This window comes from Oncorhynchus mykiss, chromosome 26, assembly GCF_057628025.1.
Source record: "Oncorhynchus mykiss isolate SJ-2025 chromosome 26, ASM5762802v1, whole genome shotgun sequence".
NCBI classification, from domain to species: domain Eukaryota; kingdom Metazoa; phylum Chordata; class Actinopteri; order Salmoniformes; family Salmonidae; genus Oncorhynchus; species Oncorhynchus mykiss.
Genome location: NC_143047.1, coordinates 23565548 through 23588089, shown reverse-complemented (window position 1 = coordinate 23588089; position 22542 = coordinate 23565548). Strand labels below are relative to the sequence as shown.

The 22542-nt window shown below is 43.1% G+C and overlaps 1 protein-coding gene across 3 annotated transcripts in view; it reads left to right on the top strand.

Moving 5' to 3' along the window:
• mettl15 (methyltransferase 15, mitochondrial 12S rRNA N4-cytidine) overlaps nucleotides 1–14268 on the top strand; it is a 57437-nt gene extending 43169 nt beyond the window's left edge. For 2 of the 3 annotated variants that reach the window (XM_021586435.3, XM_021586434.3), the window contains exons 4-6: nucleotides 811–1002; nucleotides 4448–4626; nucleotides 10171–14268. In XM_021586435.3, coding sequence (XP_021442110.2) covers nucleotides 811–1002; nucleotides 4448–4626; nucleotides 10171–10604 — 805 coding nt within the window. In that variant the 3' untranslated portion in view covers nucleotides 10605–14268. Of the gene's footprint in view, nucleotides 1–810; nucleotides 1003–4447; nucleotides 4627–9476 lie in introns of all 3 variants that reach the window. The other variant, XM_036963295.2, reaches the window with a different exon arrangement.
• The last annotated feature ends 8274 nt before the right edge of the window (nucleotides 14269–22542 follow it).

Genomic DNA, 22542 nt, shown 5'->3' with positions numbered 1-22542 from the left:
GAAAAGCCCTGGCCTGACAGCGCGGGCGAGATGCTCCACTCAACCTTTGGTCTCTCAAGCGTCAGTGGGTGTATAAACACAAGGACCCCAAGGGCTGCTTGGTAACACCCCTTGCTAAGCCGTTAGTGGGAGAGACCTTATCGAGATGGCCACTGCTATTATATCTTTATTGCCGCAATGGGGGTCTTTTATTTTATTTCAACAAGACTATTGAGAGGAGACTAGTGGATGTTAGATGCGGAGGAATCGCAATTGTCTGCGGTGCTGAGATGTGGAAGACGTTATATGTCAGGTTGGTGTGGTGTCGTAAGACCTCGCCTCTGTCTCTCCCTTTCTGTCTGCCAGTGTTGGGTGACCCCTCAGGCTGATTTATGGCTGCCTCACACCAGCCAACATCTCTGCTGACTATCTGAAAAGGTCACATGAAAAATGCATGATCGTGATTGGAAGATCCCACTACCTGTGTGTGAGGCAGGAGGCTGTGTCTTGTACAGGGCTGTGTGTTGTACAGGAAGGATTTGCATGGGGATGGGGTCCAGAGGAGACGGGTGTTGAACAGCAAGGAAAGGGTGACTTTTTCTGTCAACCACTTTTGCTTTAAAGGTTTTTATAGTGCTTTTTATTTGTCTCATTAGCATTCATAACAAACAGGAAGAGTAAACAGGAGTTTTTGTACAAATTCTTGTACAGTATTTCTGATATGTGTTGAATGTGTTTACATAATCTGTACCCATTTCTCCATGTCTCTTTCCTGACATTTAATTATCTGATGAAAGGTTTCCCCCTCCCCTCCCTCCCTGCCTCCCCCAGTGGCCGGGTGCACCCGTTACTGGGGCGCTTCAGTGAGCTGGGAGCCCTGCTGTCTAGACTGAGGTTGCAGTCAGGTAGTGTGGATGCTGTTCTTCTGGATGCTGGCTGCTCTTCCATGCAGATGGACTGTCCCGAGAGAGGCTTCTCCCTCAGTAAGGATGGCCCTCTGGACATGAGGATGGATGCAGACAGGTGGGACCACGCATAATCACCCCTACACTGCTGATGCGCTCTTAAAGTGGCAGTGCACGATTTCGCCACAAGTTGTGCAAAGCATTATTGTCATTTTATGTCCATCACTATGTATTATAGGGTAGTATCAGTGATTATTAATGATATAGGCCTATGTGTCTGGAGGATACATTGAACTACCTTCAGCCCAGGTTACTCTAACATAGTATGTGTTCCTCAACACACATACGGCATCTCCTTCCTACACCATGCTGGGAAATGTTATAATCTTTGGAGGCAATTTTATTTCCCTGCTTCTGTCACAGGCATGATGAAAGTCATTTGGGTCAACAATTTATTCCCATAGGGGTGTGTGTGTGTGTGTGTATATCTCTCTATATCTATATATATATATATATATATTTATTTATTTTTATATATATATTTATTTTTATATATACTGTGGGGCAAAAAAGTATTTAGTCAGCCACCAATTGTGCAAGTTCTCCCACTTAAAAAGATGATAGGCCTGTAATTTTCATCATAGGTACACTTCAACTATGACAGACAAAATGAGAAAAAAAATCCCAAAAATCACATTGTAGGATTTTTTATGAATATATTTGCAAATTATGGTGGAAAATAAGTATTGGGAAAGTATTTTTTGCCCCACTATATATATATATATATATATATATAAATATAAATGCATGCACATTGGAATTTGTAGTCTATCAATCTATCCTGGCCTCCGAGGACTTTGACAGTGATTTGACATGAGCTTTTCAAATTGACAGGTATTATGTTTCTGCGGAGAGGAACGGCAATTGTTATTGTATAATCAGTAGGATTCCGCCGCATCAGCCAACCCTTACAGCAGCAAAATGAGAATGATCGATACATCTCACAGTAGCAAAGCAGAGTGGTTCATGAACTAGTATATCATGTTAGTGTTCGATGAATGAATGAGTCACTCTTGCTGTTGGAGATGAACAATATATTAGGGCTTGCATCTGTTCTTTATCTTTACCACCCATTTACACTGTAAAAACCCATCTCGGTCAATTATGTGGTTTATTTTTGCCCCATTTGAGGAACCTCAAAGGCAATATATTTTAAACACTATTTGAAGCTACATGTTTTTGTCTCTTATGATAGTATAAACAGACAGGGAGCAAAATATCCTTTGTTTTTAGGTTATGATAAGGTATGACAATTATACTAAGTTCATTAAAGCATTTTATTGTAATTCATATTCCTTTAAAAAAAGATGTATTATATTACCCTTGTTCTGTTACCCTAATTGAAATGACCAATGAACCTCTTTCAATAATTGTTCATATGGCAGATCTCAAGTTTATACAGTTGAAGTCGGAAGTTTACATACACTTAGGTTGGAGTCATTAAAACTCGTTTTTCAACCATTCCACACGTCTTGTTAACAAACTATAGTTTTGGCAAGTTGGTTAGGACATCTACTTTGTGCATGACACAAGTAATTTTTCCAACAATTGTTTACAGACAGATTATTTCACTTAATTCACTGTATCACAATTCTAGTGGGTCAGAAGTTTACATAAACTCAGTTGACTGTGCCTTCAAACAGCTTGGAAAATTCCATAAAATGATTTTATGGCTTTAGAAACTTCTGATTGCCTAATTGACAACATTTGAGTCAATTGGAGGTGTACCTGTGGATGTATTTCAAGGCCTACCTTCAAACGCAGTGCCTCTTTGCTTGACATCATGGAAAAATTTAATGAAATCAGCCAAGACTTGGAGACCTCCACAAGTCTGGTTCATCCTTGGGAGCAATTTCCAAACGCCTGAAGGTACCACATTCATCTGTACAAACAATAGTACCCAAGTATAAACACCATGGGACCACGCAGCCGTCATACCTCTCAGGAAGGAGACGCGTTCTGTCTCCTAGAGATGAACGTACTTTGGTGCGAAAAGTGCAAATCAATTCCAGAACAACAGCGAAGGACCTTGTGAAGATGCTGGAGGAAACGGGTACAAAAGTATCTATATCCACAGTAAAATGAGTCCTATATCGACATAACCTGAAAGGCCACTCAGCATGGAAAAAGCCACTGCTCCAAAACTGCCATTAAAAAGCCAGACTACAGTTTGCAACTGCACATGGGGCAAAGATTGTACTTTTTGGAGAAATGTCCTCTGGTCGGATGAAACTGAAATAGAACCGTTTGGCCATAATGACCATCGTTATGTTTGGAGGAAAAAGGGGGATGCTTGCAAGCCGAAGAACACCATTCCAACTGTGAAGCACGGGGGTGGCAGCATCATGTTGTGGGTGTGCTTTGCAGCAGGTGGGACTGGTGCACTTCCCAAAATAGATGGCATCATGAGCGAGAGAAATTATGTGGATATATTGACACAACATCTCAAGACATCAGTCAGGAAGTTCAAGCTTGGTTGCAAAATGGGTCTTCCAAATGGACAATGACCCCAAGCATACTTCCAAAGTTGTGGCAAAATGGCTTAAGGACAACAAAGTCTAGGTATTGGAGTGGCCATCACAAAGTCCTGACTTCAATCCTATAGAAAATCTGTGTGCAGAACTGAAAAAGCTTGTGCGAGCAAGGAGACCTATAAACCTGACTCAGGTACAATAGCTTTGTCAGGTGGAATGGGCAAAATTCACCCAACTTATTGTGGGAAGCTTGTGGAAGGCTACATGAAACGTTTGACCCAAGTTAAACAATTTCAAGGCAATGCTACCAAATACTAATTGAGTGTATGTAAACTTCTGACCCACTGGAAATGTGATGACAGAAATAAAAGCTGAAATAAATCTTTCTCTCTGCTATTATTCTGACATTTAACATTCTTAAAATAAAGTGGTGATCCTAACTGACATAAGACATGGAATTTTTACTAGGATAAAATGTCAGGAATTGTGAAACTGAGTTTAAATGTATTTGGCGAAGGTCTATGTAAACTTCCGACTTCAACTGTAGATAGTCGTCTACACTGTCTATTTCAAGGTCTACTGTACAGGTGATGTTTGTGTGCCTGCTCCTTTTCTATGCATTCAAATCTGTTGAGGCGTATGTGGAGTTTTAATATGCAGAGGTCAGCGTTGATTTTTCCTCTGGCATAACCTTTTGCATTTGTTTTCCAGCACAAACTAAAACGACACATGACATGTATGATCATTGGCACGTTATTAATCTAAAGCTTTAAATGTCTTTCCCTCCAAACACTTTGTTGTATTTTTATCCACATTAATTATGTTTCTCTAACGAGATGTACCGAGAACCTGTCGATGAGTAAATGGAGACAAATGAACTGGCAAATACAGACATATGGCTCTGCCACTGGCTACATCTCCCTTGTTAGCCACAGAGGTTTTCAGCTGTGTCTGAGATATGTCGGACTTCGCCGCTGTCAGCAAGGACGTGACGTCAAGCAGCCTAATTGGGCTCTTCTTTGTGCGTAGGTACCCCGACATGCCCTGCGCCGCTGACGTTGTGAACGCCTTAGATCAACAGGCGCTTGCGTCCATCCTCACTGCCTATGGGGAGGAGAGGCATGCCAGGAAAATAGCCTCGGCCATGGTGGAGGCACGCAGTGTCTACCCCATCACCCGGACACAGCAGCTGGCCAGCGTGGTGGCAGGTACCCTCATTAATTCCCTACATTGTCTTAGAGGCTCAGTGCAGAAACGGTAAGGAAATATTAAGCCCCTGTCTCCCTGTGGGACCTATTTGTCTAGGGAAAAATCACGATGGCTCTAATCTCAAGCATCATCCTCTCCTGTCTGGATTTTGGATGCCTCTCGCACCCCTTTCCTGATGAGATTACTAGTAATAAGGACGAGAGATGCGTAGGGTGCGGCTGCCGCTCTGACAAGAGAGAGTGACTACCTCTCTTTTTCACACGAGCCCCCATTCTCCCTTCCCTTACTCCCGTCTTCCTCCTCCCCTTTGTTGCTTTTGATTTCGTTTCCCACCCTATCTTATTGTATGCCCATCCCCGCAGCCCGTCTCGTTCACACACATGCACACACACTCATGCACACATTGAGGATGGATCATCATTTTTAATGCATTTAAAAAATATAGTTTTTGCTTCCCTCTGAGAGCTAGAAAGAGAGGTCTTCTCAATGGCTGTTACGGAGCTAGGCGCTACGTGCGTCACACAGGGAGAACAGGTGTGAGGGAGGACAGCTGTTTGATCTCTTGAAGAGCAGAGCGAGTCACCAGCAATCTTTATTCCAATCAATCCAAGAGGTCCTGACTCGTGCGGGTCCCAGGGGGTCAGCTAGGCTGCTGGTGACACCGTTGCCTAGGGAAGAATGCCATGTGGGCGGAGGGGAAGGGAGGTTGTATTTGTGTAAGGGGGCACACTTTGTAGCGCAATGGTTGGGGGTGTTCAGGACCGAAATGATAGTGTGCTATAGGTTTATTGGATGGGTCTTTCTTTTTCTCTCTCCATGTCTCTACCTTTTTGCAGGCACACTTAGATCAGAAGGCAGATCTCTTAAGCCTCATAGACTATAGTGACAGGAAGCCTTCCAGACTGTTTGGCCATGTTGGGGTGAAGAGCTTGTTTTGAGCCAGGGCTCAGCACTGTGTTGCAGCTCTTCTGTAAGGAGTAGTAGCCCTGCAGCTCTTCTATAAGGAGTAGTAGCCCTGCAGCCCTTCTATAAGGAGTAGTAGCCCTGCAGCTCTTCTGTAAGGAGTAGTAGCCCTGCAGCTCTTCTGTAAGGAGTAGTAGCCCTGCAGCTCTTCTATAAGGAGTAGTAGCCCCGCTGCTCTTCTATAAGGAGTAGTAGCCCCGCTGCTCTTCTATAAGGTGTAGTAGCCCCGCTGCTCTTCTATAAGGAGTAGTAGCCCCGCAGCTCTTCTATAAGGAGTAGTAGACCTGCAGCTCTGCTATAAGGAGTAGTAGCCCCGCTGCTCTTCTATAAGGAGTAGTAGCCCCGCTGCTCTTCTATAAGGAGTAGTAGCCCCGCAGCTCTTCTATAAGGAGTAGTAGCCCCGCTGCTCTTCTATAAGGAGTAGTAGCCCTGCAGCTCTTCTATAAGGAGTAGTAGCCCTGCAGCTCTTCTATAAGGAGTAGTAGCCCTGCAGCTCTTCTATAAGGAGTAGTAGCCCTGCAGCTCTTCTGTAAGGAGTAGTAGCCCTGCAGCCCTTCTGTAAGGAGTAGTAGCCCTGCAGCCCTTCTGTAAGGAGTAGTAGCCCTGCAGCTCTTCTGTAAGGAGTAGTAGCCCTGCAGCTCTTCTGTAAGGAGTAGTAGCCCCGCAGCTCTTCTATAAGGAGTAGTAGCCCCGCTGCTCTTCTATAAGGAGTAGTAGCCCCGCAGCTCTTCTATAAGGAGTAGTAGCCCTGCAGCTCTTCTATAAGGAGTAGTAGGCCCGCAGCTCTTCTATAAGGAGTAGTAGCCCTGCAGCTCTTCTGTAAGGAGTAGTAGCCCTGCAGCCCTTCTGTAAGGAGTAGTAGCCCTGCAGCCCTTCTGTAAGGAGTAGTAGCCCTGCAGCTCTTCTGTAAGGAGTAGTAGCCCTGCAGCTCTTCTGTAAGGAGTAGTAGCCCTGCAGCTCTTCTGTAAGGAGTAGTAGCCCTGCAGCTCTTCTGTAAGGAGTAGTAGCCCCGCAGCTCTTCTATAAGGAGTAGTAGCCCCGCTGCTCTTCTATAAGGAGTAGTAGCCCTGCAGCTCTTCTATAAGGAGTAGTAGGCCCGCAGCTCTGCTATAAGGAGTAGTAGCCCCGCAGCTCTTCTATAAGGAGTAGTAGCCCTGCAGCTTCTATAAGGAGTAGTAGCCCTGCCTTCTACATTTCCTTTCCATTCACCTGTATTATGAAAATGTAGTGACGTACTAATTCAAATAGTTCCTGCCTCAATAGAGCCATTCAGAGTTAATTGTACTGAACGTAATTCCGAAATTTGAATTTGTTATCTGTTTATTAACCTCTTTAGCAGAGCTAGCTGAAGCACATGGATCTGATTTCATGAGGAGAAAAACACCACAGAAATAGACAAACCAGTCAAATAAATATGACTTAACCAACCCATAGGTTATAAAAATGGATATGAATACAACTAAACATTTTCGGGGTATGATGAACTAAATCTACAATCTACTAACAAATCAAATATTAGACTATTAGAATTAATTTTGTGTGTTTAGCTTACATACATTTGCATAACACAATCATGCAGTTTTGCTTCAGTCATGGCTCCAATATATTAATTCTAAGCCGATTGTCGCCCAACCCCTTCCCTGCCAGAGTCAACAGTAATGCCTAATGAGTCCTCCCTACCCCCTCTCGCTTGCACCCCAGCATTTATTTTGTTACAAATTAAGCAGTGGTGGTTGGGTTGTTGAAGGTGTTGAGACACCATAATGACAGGTACCTTGAGAGCCTTTTACTCCCCCCACTCACTCCCTCCCTCCATACATCCCCTTGTCTCTCTCTTCCTTCCTTTGTGTAAACCCACACAGCTGTGGCTGACTGAGGCCCCTAAAATGTTTTCAGATATACATATATATTTTTTAAGAACTCCTAACATATTATTATGGAGTGCAATCCATTTAGCCCATATAGCAGGGGTCAGCAACTCGTTATTTTGTCAAATAAGACTAATATCCAGGAATTCAGCTTAAAATGTGTTTAATTCTCAACAACAACAAAAAGTTTGATATATATATATATATGTCATGGCTCAATGTAATCAAGGTATGAAATGATTGTATTTGAAAATAACACTCTTTTTAGGCTAAGATGTGGTCAATTTGCAGTGTAAAATTATTCTAATTATGTTCCGGCCCCCTGACCATCCGTTCCGACAAAAATAGGCCCGCGGATGAATCTAGTTGTCTACCCCTGCCATATAGGCCCTGTTATTCACTGGGTCAGAGTGGTGCATCCAACCACTAATGCATCTCAAATGGACTCAAGGTGTTGAGAGTTAACGCAGCAGAGTGAACAGGCACATCCTTGATATGGTGATGGACACAGCTAGTGAGGATAACGGAACTGGTTGTAGGAGTCTGGCCTTTCAACTCAACATTCACTCACGTGACGGATGCGGTTAGTAATGGCTGTTTGCCTCGCAATAAATGCATTGTGTCAGTGTGAAGTTTGCCCAGCTAAATGGACACCCTAGTTTTCTTCAATTACAAATGAACAGCCCTTAGAATTGCAACGCTGTGTTGATTTTTAAATCACACTTTTCCAGGGTTAAACAACCTCAAAAGAATGACATTCTAATGTGAATTCTAAGTCAAGTTGAGAGAATGTTTTCTATCCTCGTCATGGTGTCTGCAACTTGGTGACATTTGGCGGTGGTGTTTCACTAACCACAGACTGTGAATGAGGCGGTGGTTTCAGCTCACAGAAACAAATCATCACCACGGCATAAGCCCAAGCTCCATTGAGAGTTCACGAGCAGTCCGTTGCACTCATGCCTCAAGCCCTGACAATACTAATGATGTAATACATCCTCAAGTGCCTCACTGCTTTATAGAACACAGGATTTATGAACTAATAATCAAGCATCAGTCTGAAATACTCTGGTGCATAAACAGGCAGCGTATGGCTGCCTAGGAATGGTTCTTCCAGGACTCCAAATGAAGCCATGTACTTTGGATCCCTTATCTTTAGTGGTGTGTTGTTCCACAGTGCAGTACTGTCCTTATTGAGAAGTAATTGCTGTAATATGATTGTGAAGTGAATGCCTTTCCCTGACCCTCTTTATAGAAACAAATGAGATGGAAAATAACATATACAGTTCAGCGATACCCTTTCATTTCATAGCAAGACAGAGTCCATCACGTCAGCCTTCGGACCAGACAATCACCAGGGGTAACATCACCTGGAGAAGAAATTTATTTAAACAAGGGCATTCATATGTTTCTTAGACTAAATTCTTCGTTAATAATTAAGCTTTTTTGTCATTCTTCCAGATTTTATGTCGGGGTTGTAGCAAATAACATTAGACAAACTTATTTTTAGATGATTATTTATCCATTAGCGATGAAGACAAAGTGATTAGTCTTATAAAACGGGATTAACCACCACATCCCAGAGGGGTTTCAGAACTCCGCTGCCTCCAACAGGTCTGGAGGATTTGGTGTCTGTTTGGCAATGCTATTTGTTCAGCCTGTTCAGTTGATCAATGAGATTGTTTGGATATAGCTAGATTTGTGTTAGCTTTCCCAGTCTGCCAGTTTGTGGTATCTTTGCTTTTTTCCCTCATGCACTCTAGCTGTGGGACCCTTGAAAGATGAATTAGAGAGAGAACAACTTGGTGAGGCTGGGCCACGGCCGCAGCGCAGGTTTTCTATTGATTGCTGGGTGACTCACAGTCAGTGCTGTCTAACGCAGGAGGAGAGAAATGCCACACTGCTCTCTCTCCCCCTCTCTCTCTCTTGCTTTCTCTCTTGCTCTCTCTCCTCTTCTCTTCTCCTCTTCTCTTCCCTTCTCCCCCCCCCCCCCCTCTTGCGCTCTCTCTCCCGCCCTCCAGGTCTTCTCCTCTCACGTACACACATGGGCTGGGTCCTACGTCAATGCTGGCATTACTCTGGACAGGGGACACCAAAGCTCCAGATAGGAAACAGAGCAGCGCTTCAGCAGCCAGGAAGGCACTGCAGTCTGGACCCCTTGCCTGTCAATCAGTGCCAGGGAGCAGGGAGGAGTGTTCGTGCTCTTCACCCAGCACAGATTGTTTTGTGGCACTTCAAACAGTACCAAATGCAAACATGACCATCTGAGCTTACTTGAACACAGTCTGTCTGAACATGGCGTCATCAAACCACACAAGCAAAGGCAACCATTATAGGCTATTTGCTAGAAATGGGGGGGATGAAAAGAGAGTAATCTGTGTGAGAACCACAACTTTATTTTCAAGCACCTGTTTATTTACAGGTTTTACTTACTGTCATTGTCAATCACATATTAAAGCTGCAGCCTGGACAGGATATGGGAAAATGTGGCTATGATTGGGGCTTATTCAGACTGGGAGTTAGGTTAAAAACTAAGCGTCATTAGAGAGCTGAGAGACTTTTGGTCTGTTGCTGAGAACCACGTGTCTCCTGGATAGAATGTGAAACATTTCAGGTATGCTGCTCTCCAAGTGAATAACATGCTTCCTGCGCTATATAAATGCTTCATGTCATTTGTTTGATTTATTTAAAATAAAAGCATTTCTTTGTCTCTAGGATCTTTTGCTGCCAGCGCTCTCTATGCCCGCAAAGATCGGCTTCAGCGACCCTCACACGTTGCCACCAAGACATTTCAGGCGCTGCGTATGTTTGTCAATGATGAGCTGAATGAACTGCATGCTGGACTCTGCACTGCTCAGACAGTGCTTAAACCTGGCGGCCGCCTCTGTGTGCTGACCTTCCATTCACTAGAGGACCGCTTGGTAAAGCGTTTTCTCCATGGAGAGGATGTAGGTGCCCCACCCCGTCGGAGTGTCCGTCAGAGAGTCCAGCGATGGGAGGAAGAGGAGGAGGAAGAAGAGAAGGGTGGGGAAAAGGACAGTGGTCACTGGGTTGACCTGCAGAGAGGGGTGCTGATGCCACAGGCAGAAGACGTACTGGAGAATCCACGGGGACGCTCGGCCAAACTCAGGGCAGCATTCAAACAATAACCCTCTGGAACTTGGCCTCAACCTGCACCAATTAAATCCTCCTTGTTTTTAACTAGACTACAGAACCACCAGGCTGGTCTTCGTCAGACACGACCATACGGATCATATCCAGGCACAGTCTCACTGGTGTCTGTCGGGTGATATACAGAACAAGTGCCTTGTTAATGGTGGAACGCTGAGGCTGACTGGTATTTAACTGCCATGCACTAACAGTCAACAATCCATGTAGGCATGTGCTCTTTAGTTCGTAGTACTGTGTGTTGGCACAGAGTTTTTATTTAATTTAGTTTAAGTGATTTGTGTACCATTTTTGAAGTATAGGAAATACAATTGTGCTGAAGCCTAAGTTGAAGATAACAAAGGTTAAGACAAGGATTCTAATATCCCATAACTCTTTGCATAAATGAGAAATAATTAGAAAACAAAGGGGCCAGCTATGCTAGTTAGCAACGGCGCTGGTCCCATGAATCTGTTTATTTTTCGAAATATTCTAATCTGGGTATCTTCAACCTAGGCTGAAGCCAGAGATACAGAAGACAAAAAGTCTCTCACTCACTCACTTTGTACTGCATTACTTTATGGCTGAGCTGACAAAGTTGCATACAGTAACAGTTCTGTCTTGAATTCTGAGTTTCCTCAGTTCTCCCCATTGGCTGAACCCATAATGTCTTTGCTCTCTTGACTGATTAATTCATCAGAACAATGTTGCCTCCAACCGACTGATGAGTATCCAGATCAACGGATGTAGGCACTAACCTCCCTAACTGATGTCTGTATACTCCAGCAATGAGAGAACAACTTCCTAGGTAGTTTTGGCCGAATGTGTACTGCACTGCATGAATCAGTAATGTCTTTAAATACCAAGTGACTCAAGTGTCACAAGTGGTGGTGAATGAGCGGATGACTGTTTCGTTCATGAGCCTTCTCCTCCAACTGTTAACAGATGAGGTGTTTTGATCTGTGCTATTGGACTTTGTCTATTTGTAATTGCTCCATCAAGAGGATCAACACTTTTCTTCCCCTCTGCCTCGTTCTGTACACTCTAAATATACACTTCTTGTTACCTTGGAAACTAAACAGCACAAGTAACATTTAACTGTGTTTAAATGTGTTTTCTGTTTTAATCTTCTGCGAAACGATGCCGTATGTAGAATTTTGACGCCCCTCTTTGAGGTCAGTCGACGTCACACAGTCGTCATGGTTATTTGAATTCAATTTGAAATAGAATGGTAATCCTGTTTGATCTGGTCTTTAATGGATGGGCAAAGGGTTCTAAGCCCCTTACTCTGTAGACCCCCATTTCTCCCCTCTAATCAGGAATGATTCAGACATGGAACACCTGGTGTTTGGAATCTGAATTCAAAACTAAAAATGTGACTCTCCCTTTTGATGACCACTATATAACTGTGACACATAATCGTGCAACTGGTGACAATTCCAACCATAAATTATTCTATAGATATCCGCCAGCACCTGTACACATCATCTGCCTTTTCCTTCCTGTACACCCTCTCTGCCACCTGACCAAATTAAAGCTTTCTTCAGTTCTCCCAAGTTTGTCTAACTTTAACCAATTTAACAAATTTTGCTTTGTTTCTACCCACTTCTCATAACCTGTCAACTTTTGTCTTTTGCTAGTTAGGAATGAACCCTCAACACGTAGCAAATTCCACATTCTTCTTTACACTCAAATCTATCAAGTCTTTTGTATTAACTAAAGCTGTCGCTCTTGTTCATGGATCCTGATTTGGCAATATTAAGACTTGTTATTAAGACTTGTTATTAAGACTTGTAACGTACAGTTGTGGCCAAAAGTTTTGAGAATGACACAAATATAAATTTTCACAAAGTTTGCTGCTTCAGTGTCTTTTAGATATTTTTGTCAGATGCTACTATGTAATACTGAAGTATAATTACAGGCATTTCATAAGTGTCAAAGGCTTTTATTGACAATTAGATGAAGTTGATGGAAAGAGTCAATATTTGCAGTGTTGACCCTTCTTTTTCAAGACCTCTGCAATCCGCCCTGGCATGCTGTCAATTAACTTCTTGGAGTTTGTCAGAATGTGTGGGTTTTTGTTTGTCCACCCGTCTCTTGAGGATTGACCACAAGTTCTCAATGGGATTAAGGTCTGGGGAGTTTCCTGGCCATGGACCCAAAATATCTATGTTTTGTTCCCCGAGCCACATAGTTTTCACTTTTGCCTTATGGCAAGGTGCTCCATCATGCTGGAAAAGGCATTGTTCGTCACCAAACTGTTCCTGGATGGTTGGGAGAAGTTGCTCTCAGAGGATGTGTTGGTACCATTCTTTATTCATGGCTATGTTCTTAGGCAAAAGTGGGCCCAGTCCCTTGGCTGAGAAGCAACCCCACACATGAATGGTCTCAGGATGCTTTACTGTTGGCATGACACAGGACTGATGGTAGCGCTCACCTTGTCTTCTCCGGACAAGCTTTTTTCCGGATGCCCCAACAAATCAGAAATGGGATTCATCAGAGAAAATGACTTTACCCCAGTCCTCAGCAGTCCAATCCCTGTACCTTTTGCAGAATATCAGTCTGTCCCAATGTTTTTCCTGGACAGAAGTGGCTTCTTTGCTGCCCTACTTGACACCAGGCCATGCTCCAAAAATATGCACTCACACCTGCCTGAATCAACTTTAGGAGACAGTCCTGGCTCTTGCTGGACTTTCTTGGGCGCCCTGAAGCCTTCTTCGCAACAATTGAACCGCTCTCCTTGAACTTCTTGATGATCTGATAAATGGTTGATTTAGGTGCAATCTTAATGGCAACAATATCCTTGCCTGTGAAGCCCTTTTTGTGCAAAGCAATGACGACGGCACGTGTTTCCTTGCAGGTAACCATAGTTGGCAGAGGAAGAACAATGATTCCAAGCACCACCCTCCTTTTCAAGCTTCCAGTCTGTTATTCGAACTCGATCAGTATGACAGAGTAATCTCCAGCCTTGTCCTCGTCAACACTTACACCTGTGTTAATGAGAGAATCACTGACATGATATCAGCTCGTCCTTTTGTGGCAGGGCTGAAATGCAGTGTTTTTTGTGTGGATTCAGTTCATTTGCATGGCAAATAGGGACTTGGCAATTCATTGCAATTCATCTGATCACTCTTCATAACATTCTGGAGTATATGCAAATTACCATCATACAAACTGAAGCAGCAGACTTTGTGAAAATTAATATTTTTGTCATTCTCAACTTTTGGCCACGACTGTACATTGTGAACATCAATTGAATTAATCTTGAGCATAAAGCAGATATGTCAGTGGTTGTAAATGAGACTGACCTGTGCTTGTATGTTCTCAATTACCATGGAAACAGTGGCATAAGTGAACAGTCGTTGGGATAACTTGCTCTGTTATTAACAGCCATGAATCAATCCTTGGATTGAATTACTACCAAGTAATAAGTAATACCTACCAGGAAGATGTTAATCAGTTCTCAGAAGCCTGTTTCTGGTTAAGTCTTTCAATGTGCAGACAAGAGTTACACACGTCCGTCCCCATGTACTAACAAAAGGTGTGTATTGGGTCAGTTGCCATAGGAACAAACTCACAAAACCGATTTCTTAACTCACCTCAGTTTTCTGAGAAAGGATTTACAGAGGAAAATTGTAACTGAATGCAAATAAAAAATGAAATCCAGTCCTTTTCTCTGTGTATGCTTCGGTTGTTTGCTATACGTCACAAAAAGGAATAGATTTGACCATATTGGAATACGCCTTTCTGTCAGGAGACAAAGGATAAAGCTATGAATGGATCTGCTTTCTTCATTAACGATTTGACACTTTTCCAGATGTTTCCACAAGTTTGGCTATATTTACAATGGGAGGGGCAATGAAAGAATGTTTAACACTTCCTGTTACCTGCTCTGTGCATTAGCTTTGGGCTGTTCATTCTAGACCAAAATGAATACATCTCCTAACTCCACCCTGACTTTGCATACTGTTTCTTTTAATGTACCAATTAAAAATGTGAGTCAACAGAATATCTGGGCAAGTAATGAGATACCTGCTTGCATTCATTCTAATTAGCCATAATTAGACACATTTTGTCCATTATGTGAAATCCTGAGTGGGCTGAGTGGAGATGGTATGGTGGTGGGGGGTAGGCTATTTGTGGAGGTTGGGCGTGCACGCTGGATCCCCGCTGTCGAGTCACCTTGGAAAAGGGAAATTATATTTATGATAAGACACTATCCATAGCTTTGAAAAAGGAAGTATAGAATGAAGAATATAAAAGAAAGATAATATATGAAATATGCATTTAATGAAAAAAGTGGGTAGAATCATGTTAAGATTCAATTAGTATGGCTGAAAAAATGACATCCTCTTGAAATTGGGAAAACGTCAATGATTGAAGACATGTCCATGACCCAACCAATGGAATCGGAGCTTTACATGCGTGTGTAGGCTGTGTGTGTGCTGTGCATTCTTGCTAAACTGGGAGATGAACAAAGGAGCTGAAGTATTTTTGCCTGTTTCCAAGACTAGCTCACTGTTTCACTCAAACCTGTCTGCACTGCTGTAGTTTGAGCCAAAAGCCTTCTCTAGCCAATCCCTAATCAGAGGGCTATTCCAGCCAATGGTTTACTGTTCAATAGTTGCACAGTCTGACTGTTGCTTGCTCCAGCCAATTTTTCACTATCCGAAGCAGAAGAGATATGTATCTTGGCCAGTAGCTCGTCACACGAGATGAAACAGACACATGTGCCGGCCAATGGCTCCCCCTCTGAGAGATGGAGAGGAGCAGAAGCAGTGGCTCAGAGTACATTGCTAGTCAGGTAAGGACAGCACAGTCTGCGAACCCCCTCCCTCCACAACTCCCACCCTCCTGCTCTCACTCACTCCCGCCTGTCTCTGCTGCTCCTGCTATAAAAAGATTTCTCAATGAAAAAGGCTTTGAGGTCAAAGCCATTTGAATGATTTTTGTGAATGACGCAGGGGCTGTGGGAGAAGACCAACATTGAAGCGGAGCCGGGGAGCACAGCTACTGTAGCGGGGGCTTCAGCTGCATTTAGCTGACTTTCAATTAAAACTTGGATATGGAAAATAAAATATTAAATTAAAATAGTATTTATGAAGTCCTCCCCCTCCTGAGAATGCATAGCTAATGCCTTGAACCCAACCATAAATATCCACCCTCTGACTCAGTCTGTTCTCAAAATAATCTATTTTATTCTCACCTGTAATAGAATGCACCCCTCTGCGTTGTCAGATGACATAGTAACCTGAGGTAGAGTGGTCTCGTCTCAGGAGAGTAGATACCCTGGAGACAGGTCACCGACTCCCCAGTGGACTGTATGAATGGACTGAATTCCACATCACTCTGCTCATATAATAATGATCAACATACTGGACAGGCTGAGAAGTCCCAGAGCTAGAGGAATACCTTGTGTTGAGTCTGTAATGTAATTTACACAGGGCACAGACATTACTATAGGATTTGGGGCCAGGAGTTTTTCCTCATCAGTAAATTCTCCAGGCCTGAGGTTAGATGTGCTCTAGCTTGTAAGCACAGAATGGCTATTGGAAAAAGTATGTTGGTTAAGGCTTCACCAAAGTCCATTTATGCATTTTGAAAAATGCAATTTATTTTCGTACATGGGAATAGATGAATTGAGATGGGTTATTTTTTACCAATCTCTTTTTATTGGTCGTTTGTTAAAAGAACAAAATTGTCAGGTGCTTTAAAGGAAATCATACTGACAGGAGGATTCTTTGGCACAGTGGGGAATGACGAAGCCCAGAAACCAGGAGCTATCAGTAATCAACACCAATGAGGCAACGTATTGAATAGTGGCGGCAGAATAAAATCATCTTCCTCACAGTGGGGGGCCCTGACTCAGTTCAGCGGCCCTTCCACTTTGGCTGCATTACCCTTCTCTAGGAAAATCACGTTTGCACTGCAACCTGTAATATTCCCAGTGGTTGTCCATGGGCTCTCACCGTGGCACCTATTTTAAGAGGACAGTGAATTGGATGTTGCAGACATAACAATCACCCTTAGGTAATAGCAGGGTTTGTTGCAGGTGTCAATTACTCCATACAAAGCAGCACATCCTCCTGTATGGCCCAAATGGAGTCCTCCTCAGCCTGGTCTCTCCTGGCAGCTTATCAGCAGCTACCCTGTTGGTGTGTCAGATTGCTGGAGCAGTGTACCAATAGGAGTCCTGTGGTCTGTCTATAATGGTCACGGCATCTGTCTCTCATCATTAGTGAACTCTAATGCAGTTAGCGGGGAGGGTGATTCCTTTTTTAATCAGGGCCAAAGAGACTGTTAATGATCCCTGGTGTTGGATTTGTGAGCTGTGATGGAGCATTTAATTAGATGATGAGAGGGAAGGTTCCTATGATTCCTCCTCTCCTCTGTTAAACCTTTTCATGTCTTTATGACTCCTCCCTCATTTTACACTGTCACCTTGTCTGTTTGATCATAGTGTTACCAGAATCAATCTGGTCCCAGGTGAATTGAAACACTTGTGAGCAGTCCTATATTATTCCACTGTGCTGCATGTTGTAGCTGAAATGATTTATGGAACAGCATGATCAAGTGTCAAATAATAAAAAAAATAAAAAAATGTGTTTGCTATGGGTCAAATCACATGAGGTTGGAGGCACCTTAATTGAGAGGATGAGCTTGTGGTAATGGCTGGAGTGGAATAGTATCAAACACATGGTTTCCATGTTTCATGCCATCCCATTCGCCCCATTCCAGCCATTATTGTGAGCCGTCCTTCCCTCAACAGCCTCCACTGGTCAAAATATGGAGGATAAATAAACATGACCAATGAGGACCCTCTTGGCCAGATGGTCATCGGCTCCTTGGCCACCACAGGCCTGAGTCACAGCACAGACCTACAGCTGCCCCACATGAAATTAAGCTCCACTTTAACAGCGCTCTGCTTTGTAACCGACACAGAGAAATGGGTGATCCTAATTGGTCAAGAAATAAGGATCTCCAGTGGAGTCAGGAACATAAAATTATTGTAACAATATATTTTATCCTTAACCGACTATATTTTTGTAGTTTTGAATGGCCTTGTTGAACTGCAGCTCTGTCAATATCTTTGGATACTAATGGTTCATTGAGGGGCTACTGTCTTTGATGCATTTGAAGTACAGTACAGTATGTACAACACAAAAATGGAATCCAGCGGAGGCTGGTGGGAAGAGCTATAGGAGGTTGGGCTCATTGTAATGGCTGGAATGGAATAAATGGAATAGTATAAACACATCAAACATATGGAAACGCCATTTTATTCCATTTCAGCCATCACAATGAGCATATCCTCCTATAGCTCCTCCCACCAGCCTCCTCTGACTGAATCACATCACATGCACACACTCGAACACACACACAGCTACAACTACTGTATCTTCCATCTCAGTTTTAACACAATGATTTTTAGTCTAATATTCCACATCAAAACATTCCCTCTTGCAGCCCAGCAGCATGACTAAGACTGTCCTTATTCATTATTAACAGATACAATTACCATTGAATCAGGCAGTTGTTTTTTTTACCGCATGCTTGACATTTTACCAGAGAGAAAGAAAGGGAGCTAGAGGAGGCAGGGCAAAAAAAGAGACCGGAATAGTCGTTGGTATTTCTGGTTTCTACCAGGCAAATTATATGATTATTGCTGATTACAAGTAATTGATCAAAACAAGTCGTAAGTGCCACAGCAATTACCACTGATGCATTATTTGCCAGGCGAGATAATAACGTACAATTTCCACATTTGAGAAGGCCCACTTATGATTTAATTGCAACGTACCCCTGCCTCTTACTGTTCTATGCTATGTTAACTTGTGGTGTTTGTGTGTGTTGTTCTCTTGCATAGTTTTCATTCAAAAGGAGAGGCCACCAATGTACACAAACCTGCAGCATCATGGTCCTTTAATGCAGAGTACATACATTTTTCCCTGAGTAGTAAAACCAGTGACGTTCTCCCCAACTTAACAAAAGGTTTAAACCAAAATGGTCAGCCCAAACCCCATTGAATAATGTGATGCAACTATTGCATCATGAGACCTGTGGCAAACAGACTAAAAGTGTCACTTTTCTGGAGAAAACAGTTGGTGATCTAGTCCAGTGTGATTGTTTTTCATTTCATTTGATATTGTAGACATGATAAAATAGTATACCCAGCCATTCACATCTGTTTCCAGCACTAAGTAGCCAGAAGGTTTTGGCTGAGGGTTAAGAGGGAATCATTAGTTAGACAAGTGTTGACATGAGCAGCAATAAACAGCAATATGCCAGAAAAGAGGCTGTGAGTGAATGAGACTGCAGGAGGGAGTGTACACATTTGTTAGTCTTTTAGAGGAGAGGGTTCGAGTGCGCCTGCCTGCAATTGAAGTTGAAGCAGAGAAATGCCACAGCCCGCCGAGTGACGTCAGCCAGGAGGCCTCGTGGGGATGAGGTGAGTCAGAGCCAGGGCCGCGGCCTCGCCAGCTCTCCGCAGCCATGAGCGCGTCATCACCAGTCTCACTGACACCCTCTCACATTTCTCTGCATCTGCTTCAATGTGCCGCCTCCTCCTCACGAGGATCACTTCATCTGTGGCGCACGCCAGTCCTCTCTCTCCGTATCCTCCTCACAGGCAGGCATGCTCACAGGGGAGAGAGGTGCACATCAGCCTCCCCATCCTTATTATTCTTCAAAGCCAGCACATAAGATGTTAAGTTTCTGTTTGTGAGCTCAAATAGTGAGGAGCCTGATAAAAACAAAAGAGAATATCTGGAGCTGGACAGGATGTTTCATTGTTTTCAGGTGTTGGGTAATAACGAGTTGTATCACACTCGAATATAGGTGTGTACTGTACCCTTTTGCTTAAAACACTAAATGTATTGTACAAGGGCAAGCAGTGGGAGTTGACAGGTGTGGTGTGGAGGTGCTTTCCATATTGATATTTATTTTACATTTATTCTTTGTAAAGAACCTGTTTTGCAGCCCAAAGTGCATACTGAGACATTACTATCATCCATTATTGTTGTTCTGCTGTTGTCTTGAGATTCATATGGCTTCTGATGATTACAGCTAGCTTTCAATCATAGGAGGGATTATTGTTCAGAATATTAGGCCACTACACCTTGATTAGGCTGATATCAATCCTTATTTTGTTTTATGATTTTCAATTTGAGTGTCATTTCTGTATGTCCGACACTTTCTCATTCTGAACTAACGCGGGTGGGATATAAGGATGGGTGTGGTTTCGTCACAATGACCCCAACAGCAGCCACTCACCAATTTGACAGCACCAATGCAGTTACACCTCCGACATCGCCTAAACAAAAACAATGATATGTTATGCCTTTGTCGGTTATTGCGGGTTAACTTTAATCTGATTGAATCCTGGCCTTAAAGAGTAACTTTCATAAAAAATTAAAATAAATGTTTTAGTCTTAGTTATAGTGAAACACGTCAATTCTGGTCTTCATTTTGACAGTTTGTTGCAAAAGTGATATAAACTCAGCAAAAAAGAAACGTCCCTTTTTCAGGACCCTGTCTTTAAAAGATAATTCGTAAAAATCAAAATAACTTCCCAGATCTTCATTGTAAAGGGTTTAAACACTGTTTCCCATGCTTGTTCAATGAACCATAAACAATTAATGAACATGCACCTTTGGAACGATCGTTAAGACACTAACAGCTTACAGACGATAGGCAATTAAGATCACAGTTACGAGAACTTAGGACACTAAAGAGGCCTTTCTACTGACTCTGAGAACACCAAAAGAAAGTTGCCCAGCATCCCTGCTCATGTGTGTGAACGTGCCTTAGGCATGCTGCAAGGAGGCATGAGGACTGCAGATGTGGCCAGGGCAATAAATTGCAATGTCCGTACTGTGAGCGGCCTAAGACAGAGCTACAGGGAGACAGGACGGACAGCTGATCGTCCTCGCAGTGGCAGACCACGTGTAACAACAACTACACAGGATTGGTACATCCGAACATCACACCTGCAGGACAGGTACAGCATGGCAACAACAACTGCCCGAGTTACACCAGGAACGCACAATACCTCCATCAGTGCTCAGACTGTCCACAATAGGCTGAGAGAGGCTGGACACAGGGCTTGTAGGACTGTTGTAAGGCAGGTCCTCACCAGACATCACTGGCAACATCGTCGCCTATGGGCACAAACCCACCGTCGCTGGACCAGACAGGACTGGCAAAAAGTGCTCTTTACTGATGAGTCGCGGTTTTGTATCACCCGGAGTGATGGTCGGATTCGCGTTTATCGTCGAAGGAATGAGCGTTACACCGAGTTTTTTTTCAAGTCAAGTTAAAAAAAATCTATACATGCAATGACTTGTTCAACTACAAATCTTTGTTTATTTATTGAGGCTACCAGACAGCCCTTTTGATTATTTTGTCTACAGCACATTTTGATTATGTCATTGTAAAATAGGGACCTTGTAGCAGTGGGAAATGAATGACATCAGCAGAAGGCAAGGCAGGTTGACTATACTAATTATACTAACCTGCTATGCATTTTAGCTAAGCCTAACCCCTTTCTTAACCTTAACCTCACTCTCCTAACCTGCCACGTTAATGATCCTAACCTGCTACGTTCATTCTCCTAACCTGCTACGTTCATTCTCCTAATCTGCTACGTTCATTCTCCTAATCTGCTACATAAATTCTCTTAACCTGCAACGTAAACATTAAGCTGACCAGCGGTGATCCTGACTATGGCCGGACTGACCAATAATGAAGCTCTGACTTTACACCCATCACTGTTGAGCCACCCACTTCTTTTGCAACGCCCACTTTCAGAAACAGTCCAAGTATGCAGTTATCCATAGTTGGAGCCTCCCCTTGAGAAACCAAATCGAATATGTGTAATAGGAGCTCAAACAGGTTCAGTACATAAGCACTTGGCCCCTCCCAGGATCATACAATTACAACATTGGCAATTACAACCAACATTGTAAAATACAATTTCCACATCCATTGTTACATTGGTACATTCATCTTTATCAGAGTGAATGATTATTAATGATATTCCATCCCCATTCATACATGGGACAATAATTGTATCTTGTTCAATGTACTGATTCCAAAGCATAGTCCGCAGGCAACGTAGCCTATTTCTGTTTGTACGTTCCTATTACGCACAACCAGAATAACAGAGACAGGACACAGCCACACGGAGACAGGACACAGCCACACGGAGACAGGACACAGACACACGGAGACAGGACACAGACACACGGAGACAGGACACAGACACACAGAGACAGGACACAAACACACGGAACTCTAACATAACCTGGTAAATATGAACAAAGGAAATCGTACATTGAATTATACTGAACAAAAATATAAACGCAACTTGCAACTATTTCAAAGATTTAAGTTACAGTTCATCTGAGGAAATCAGTCAATTGAAATAAATTCATTACGCCCTAATCTATGGATTTCACATGACTGGGAATACAGATATGCATCTGTTGGTCACAGATACCTTAACAAAATGGCCCTCGGGATCTCGTCATGAAATTTCTGTGCATTCAAATTGCCATCGATCAAATACAATTGTGTTCGTTGTCCATAGCTTATGCCTGCCCATACCATAACCCCACCGCCACCATGGGGGCACTCTTTTCACAATGTTGACATCAGCAAACCACTCGCCCACACAATGCCATACACGTGGTCTGCTGTTGTGAGGCCAGTTAAACATACTGCCAAATTCTCTAAAATGATGTTGGAGGTGGCTTATTGTTTAGAAATGCACATTAAATTCACTGGCAACAGCTCTGGTGGACATCCCTGCAGTCGGCAAGCCAGTTGCATGCTCCCTCCAAAACATGAGACATTTGTGGCATTGTGTTGTGTGACAACATTTTAGAGTGGCCTTTTATTGTCCCCAGCACAAGGTGCACCTGTGTAATGACCATGCTG